The sequence below is a fragment of the Dendrobium catenatum genome, unplaced genomic scaffold (assembly GCF_001605985.2).
Source record: "Dendrobium catenatum unplaced genomic scaffold, ASM160598v2 fragScaff_scaffold_1676, whole genome shotgun sequence".
Classification (NCBI taxonomy): Eukaryota; Viridiplantae; Streptophyta; class Magnoliopsida; order Asparagales; family Orchidaceae; genus Dendrobium; species Dendrobium catenatum.
Window position 1 is genome coordinate 1,411,552 of NW_021320138.1, and position 7,044 is coordinate 1,418,595.

At 33.5% G+C, this 7,044-nt stretch overlaps 1 protein-coding gene across 1 annotated transcript in view; it reads left to right on the forward strand.

The window, feature by feature from the left end:
* Window positions 1-327: 327 nt before the first annotated feature.
* The window catches only part of LOC110096845 (FGGY carbohydrate kinase domain-containing protein), a 29,438-nt gene continuing 22,721 nt past the window's right edge, over window positions 328-7,044 (forward strand). Inside the window, exons 1-5 of the mRNA XM_020822968.2 lie at window positions 328-455; window positions 551-668; window positions 777-955; window positions 4,374-4,456; window positions 4,583-4,767. Of these exons, the coding sequence (XP_020678627.2) occupies window positions 348-455; window positions 551-668; window positions 777-955; window positions 4,374-4,456; window positions 4,583-4,767 (673 nt within the window). The 5' untranslated portion in view covers window positions 328-347. The remainder of the gene's footprint in view (window positions 456-550; window positions 669-776; window positions 956-4,373; window positions 4,457-4,582; window positions 4,768-7,044) is intronic.

The following is a 7,044-nucleotide window of genomic DNA, read 5'->3' on the forward strand; positions in this document are numbered from 1 at the left end:
TTAATCATATTTATAAAATATGACTAAAATTTTTTAAATTAAAACTAAAATTGTTATTAATTTTTTTATTAAAAAATGTTTAATAAATTTTTAAGAAAAATTGCAATTACTTGAAAATTATATTTAATAAATTTTTAATTAAAAATGAACAAAATACCCTTACATTTAATATCATTAACTCTAACATTGAATGTTAGGACCAAAAAGATCTCATTTTAATGAATTGAGGGGCCAATTTGATCCCTCAAAAGAGTTTGGGACCATTTTGATCCCTTATAAAAAGTTGAGGAACCATTTTAATCATTTTCTTTATTTTGCAATAACTTTTGCATTAATATATCTCTTTTATGATTTATTATATATTACTCATTTCAGGTCTTTTCAACCAAGAAGGTAGGCTATTGGGCTCCTCAAGCAGTCCGATACAAATATGGAAGGAAGGAGACTGCATTGAGGTAGAAAAGCCTTACCATTATTAAATGCTTTCTGTTGAAGCTGCTAATTCTGAGATGCATTATTACTGATGGTTGATATTTGTTTTTCTAACCAGCAATCATCTACAGATATCTGGCATGCTGTATGTGCAGCTGTTAAAACAGCTTGCTCTTCAGCAGATGTTACAGCTGAGGAAGTTGTTGGTTTAGGATTTGCAGCAACTTGCTCTCTTGGTTATCATCTTTACGCTCAATTTATTCTCAGATTTATGCTTGGTTTTACTTGAATAGTAGTATGATATGTAATTTTTGTCATTAAGTTAATCGTGGGATCGTATGCAGTTGCTGTTGATGCAGATGGATCTCCAGTTTCAGTTTCATTTAGTGGGGATGAACGAAGAAATATCATTGTATGGATGGATCATAGGGCTGTAAAACAAGCTGAAAGAATAAATTCACGGAGCTCACCAGTTTTACAGTATTGTGGAGGGTCTGTCTCTCCTGAAATGCAAGCCCCCAAGGTGCACCCTAATTTGAAGATTCTTATCATAAAATTCCCCAGAAAATTTGAATGCTTTTTCAAATTCAATGTCAATATCTTAGGTTACTTATTTTATTTTTTCGATTCCGAAGCAAATGTTAGGAACCCAATTCAATGTTTTGCTAAATTAAATACCACCTTTCTTGATCATATAATTTTTTCTTTATCTTTTGCTATATATTACATTGCTTAAGCAGTTAACAAGGTCACGTTGTTGTTAGAGGAACCATCTTTTGTGTTATTGCCAGACTATTGGCACCTTTATATTGGCATAAAAGAAGAATATAAGAGAGAAAGGCCTTCATTATTATATGCAAATTGATGCCAAAGAAGTATTTTGAACGTCACAAATCTTTAGTAATAAATGTATTCTATAGATGATATTTTGTTTCAGTAATGTCTGGAGTATCACTTTCAGTCAATATAAAGTCATTAACATACACAACAAAAATCACTATGCCCAATGAAAAATTGCTGAATAAAGATAGAGTGATCAATAGGACTACTTTGTAGTTCAATATTAACAAGAAATTTGTAGATTTTGATGAATCAAGTATAATAACTTTGGTTTAATCAATATATTACTTTCCATAACTTGCCTATTTTATTCTCTCTTAAGCAACATGTCCTAGAAGTTGGTCCACACAATAGCTTCAATAAGATATTGTAGAGAAAGGCTGAGCATATGCTTATATTGACTAATGGTTGTAGGGATAAGAATTCAAACAAAATTTAGTCATCCAACAATTGGGGGAAAAATCTCTCAAAGTAATGAATAGAATGGATATATGTATAACTTGTTGCCACAAATCGAGCCTTATAGCGATTAATAAAACCACTAGGACAAAGCTTAATCGTGAAGACCCACCATCAAGAAATGGGCTTAACCCCATGAAGAAAATGTAACTAAATCCTTGGTATGATTATTGAGAAAATTAACAATTTTGTTATCCATGACATACTTGCAATTAGGGTTAAGCAAGGCCTCATAATATTTCCTGCAAATAGAGATGGTAGAAAAAGACATGAATCAATAAAAAAGGAAGGAGATAGATTATCCACATGTTCTGATCTAATCCGATTCAAGGTAATCCACTAAATTTTTGCATTTGAATCTTTCTGCATGTGTCTGGGAATGTTTTGGTATTCATGTGAAAATCTGCATGTGTTTTGAAATAGGTCCCGAGGGACTGTTTGCATGATTTGAAATTCTAAAAATTTTCCCTACGGTGTCGTAGCTCTGAGCTCTTTGAAATTTTGCAAATTAATTCAGTGCGATGACACTGGGGGTTGCACAGTGATGTTGGGGGCTTCTTAAGGGAGTGTTGCAACACGCAAGATCGAGCTTCGTGACGCTGCGTCTTGATTTTTAAATAAAAATATCATTTTCCACTAAATCAATTCATTTCAACTAATTAAGGTAGCTGGATAGAGAGAGAGAGATGAGGAATCCTAGAGAGAGAAATTCAATTTTTGGTGATTTCAGTACGTTTTCAACTGTTGGCCCAGTTTTGAATGTTGTTCGTTCAAGATAGGTTGCATTTTGTCTATCTAAATTTTCAAAAAAAAAAAAAGAAATATTTTTATTTAATTTAAAATTTCGTTAGCGAAAAACTAGGATAACTTGATATCTGTAAAGTTTTTACCGTATAACTTTCTATATGTTATAGAGACGATTCTGAAAATTATACATCAGAGATTTTATATAATGCGCCATTTTAATCGTGTGTAAAATAACTCTGACCTCAAAAAATAATGCTATTTTACAATTAAAGCTTCATAACACTGCTCTGAATAGTCTCTAGTGATTTGATTACATTCTGAAACAGTGAATATCTGCTCAGTAGTACATGCCATTATCTATAGTTAAAGTATTATGTTAAATTTTGAAATGACTTATTTATTTTTCACTGCAATGCAATGAATTATATGTTTATTTGCTTGAAATGTATGATTGTGAGAAGATTTAGTGACTGTGAATGAAGTTTAGTTCTAGTGCTAAACGCACATTATGGTCTCAAAGGCATAGTCTGATGTTATATGCACATTCTGTTTTGGTGCTATATGCACATTATGTTCTAATGCTATATGCACATTCTGTTCAGGTGCTGGGCATTATAGTCTTGAGGGTTTGTTTTTTTATTTATCAACACGGGAGTCATAAGGGATAAAATTTTCTAAATTCTATTCTGATGGGAGGTATAAGGGCCTAAGAAAAATCTGTTATTTTTTGCTCTGATATGTGATGTACGTGTTTATTAATTTTCAGTGGGCAGTCTATTTTAATTCATATATCTGAAAGTAATATCATGCTCAGTTTATTACATTTCTTATAAACTACTTTTAAATTCAATTAAATGTATAATAAATGAATGATTTAGCAACTTAGATCAATGAGTGTGGCCTGCTGAGCTGTGTTGGCTCATAGTTTATTTACTATGTTTCAGAGTCTGGGAAAGGGAAGGAACCAATTGAGTAGTTGAGTCACATCTGATCTATTTTAGTCTGTATGTGTTTTTTTTTTTATTTTTGTACAATCATGACTAATTATTTAAATTGATATATTATGTATTTCAGTAGTCATGTACTATAGCGTAAGCATTGTATATACATTTTGATGAGAAATGAAAAAAAAATGGATGAGTTACTTTTTGTTTACTGGAAGTTATTAGCAACTATGTATTATGTTATTTGTTTAAGTTCTATTGAAAAAAGAAAATCGGAAAAGTTTGCCAAAAATTCGATCTTGGATTGGCTATTGCAAGCCAACAGGATATGACTTGTTCTGTCTGTGGGTCTTAACGGGTTGGGTTGTTACATGTAACATTGTCACTTCTTTTGTTAGTATTTTTTTTTTCATTTGTTTTTGTTTTTTGATTCGTCAAATTCAAATACTGGAATAGAATGCTCTTCCTATATTCAGTTTCCTATTTTCTCATTTGTCTTTATGAAGTGAAAGGCCTCTCTCTCTCTCTTTTGTTTTGTAGATGCTTGTTAAACATGGTTATTTTATTTTGTTGCCCCCATTTGGTCCTTATGATTTACAGGAGACCCATAAAAAGTAGGCTGCCACTCAATTAGGACTGTTGTCACAACTGACAAGTGGAGCCTATAGATCCTGTAGCTCCCAATTTTCATTGCAGTCTAAGTTCCTTTTAATTTTTTTGTCAGTGGTCCCATGATTTTTGTTCTGATACGACTTATTTTTGGACAACTGTAGTACTGAACCAAGATTAATTTATTATTCCTTCTTCTTGTACAATCTTTAGATTTTAGCGTTTTACTTGTTTATAATGGCAATCTGCTATAAAAAAGAGATGACTGGATGATATTGATCTATAGGCTGTATATTTAGCTCTTATATTACCACTGATGGATTTTTTAAATCCAAAATGTAGCTTTTATGGGTAAAAGAAAACTTGAAAGAGTCCTGGTCCGTGGCCTTCAGGTGGATGGATTTAAGCGACTGGCTGGCATATAGGTAGTTTAGCTGTAGCTGCTACGAATTTTTTTATTTATTTCAGGGTTATTAATTTTAAGTGTGTTGGAATATGTTCTTTAACTAAATTATCTTTTCTTGCGTTTATCATATCCTGCAAAATCCAAGAGCAACAGGTGATGATACTCGGAGTTTATGTACAACTTCTTGCAAATGGACTTACCTTGGACATGCACACATGCAGTCTGTCAATGAGAAAGATTCTCGTAACATGGAAGCCTGCGGATGGGATGATGATTTTTGGGAGGAAATTGGTTTGGGAGATGTTGTCGAAGGAAATCATGCAAAAATTGGTATATTACAAACATCTTTATATTGAAGGTTATAGTCATCTATGAGTTGTCTTGTATTTTTAAGTTGCTGACAACCACTGAAAGTGATTATATGAAATAACGTAAATAAAATGTCACGAATGACTTCATTTACTAATATTGGAATATGCTTATCACATTTTGCTGTTGCATTATCCATATAGTAGGGTATAAAAAATGGTGGACAGATCCATGAGTAAGAAGAAAAAAGAAGTTTGGTTGAAGATATTCAAAACACCTTTCATATTTCATTTTGAAAATAGGATATCATATGTTGTTCCACCGTGATTATTTTTCACTTAGTGAAGGAAGGATTTTACTCTAAGTGGGAAGGATGGGATTGGGGTAAAAGAATGCGGGTAAATCTCTTTGACTAATGAATGAGTTTAGTTGTAGGAAGGATAACATTGAAGTGAAATGCGAACAAGAGCTTTAAGTATAGTTCGGTTAGATAAGCACATGTGTGAGGGGTAGAATGTATGTGCTTTGGTGGGTGGGGGATGATGGTGTTGATCACTTTTATTTTGTAGACACTTTGATGAGTGGGTTATGATGGTGTTGGTATTTGTAAGCAAGGTTTAAAATTGCGTATTTGGGTATTGAGACGTTTTTCGTTCATGAGGCGAGGTGTAAGCCTCAAGGTTTTTTGAGGCGTAAGCCTCAAAATCTAAAAATTGCGTAAAGTAAAAAGTAGAAGTTAAAATTGATTTTTATATAATACCCAAATAATTGCTAAGAATGATATATTAACTTTCTATTGAACTATGAAGTAACAAATTTTTATACATATGAAACAAAAAATTACACAAAATGTAAAGTGATAAGTAATAAATTATATGAAATGTAATTGAAATCTAAATATCACATGAGAAAAATAACATAAAATATATGAATTGCATAAGCGTATCATATAGCATCAAGTTTAGCTCTAAATTTTTTCTTTCTCAGTTCCTTACTCATCTACATTTAATTACTAATAAAGGTAAAATAATTGACAACAAATCAAAAATCATTTGTACTATCATTACTAAGAGAATTTTTATTTGAGCCGTCATAACAAATTGGCCTCTCCTTTGCCTCATCATGTAGGGTCTAATACTTACCAATATGTTTCTTTATTTATTTCAACAATATTGCTCTTTCATATATGTTTTTCATCAACATAAAATAAGAGAAATACTTAAATGTTTATGGGACATGGCGGCGGTATGCGGATTTCAAGTGATCCCCGACAGCGGCTATGATCGTGGTGGCTACGACGAAGGCGGTGGAATGGAGGTTGAGGCAGTTGAGAGGAAGTTAATGCGGCTTTGGAGCACAAGGGCATGATTATTTTGGGGCTTTTGTATGGAATTTAGCTAAGTTTTAAATAAAAAACATGCATAAATAGAGTGAGGCGTATGCCTCATGCCAACGAGGCGAGGCAGGCCTCAGCCAAGATGAGGAGTAAGCCTCATAAAAAAGGTTCGAGGCGTAAGCCTTGAGGCGTTTTTCACTGAAATTGTGCTGAGGCGGTCCTCAAGGCGAGCCTCATATTGTGCAATTTTAAACAATGTTTGTAAGTGGAGCTTCAAATATTAACATAGAGTGGGCTAGGGGTGTAAACGAGTTGGGCCGAGCTCGAGTCATGCCCAAGTCGAGCTCGACTCGTTAGTTAAATCGCGAGCTCGATCTCAAAGGGTGTGCTCGAGCTTGGCTTGTGGTAATAGAGGTGGACTCGCAAGGTCGCTAAAAAATGCAGAAGGGCTGGTGATCGCTCCTGAAGAAGAAGAAGAAGTGGGTTACTTTGTTGCAGAAGAAGAAGCGGGTCGCTTTGCTACCAAAGAAGAAGAAGAAGTGGATTGCTTTGTTGCAGCTTTTTCTCTTAAGATGATTTGAATGAGAGTTTCTAGAGAAATTAAAGAGCTGTAACATGTTACAACTTTATTTACTCGTTGAATATTGTAACTTTAATTATTAAAGCTTTTTTTTTGTAAATGATGAAAAGAATATATTTTTTAAATTACTAACATTTATTACGAGTCAACTCATGAGCTCACGAGTCGAGCCTAGTCAAGCTCGAACTCGAGCTCGTTTAAGCTCAAGCTCAAATTAAAAGCTCGATAAGCTCGACTTGTGAGCTCGTTACCAAGTTGAGTTCAAGCTGACTCACGAGTCAGCTCAGCTTATTTACACCCCTAGAGTGGGCACACATATGGGCAGATTTAGGGGTGAGAGGGGCCTATGGGGGCACAGGAGTCCCATATATATATATATATA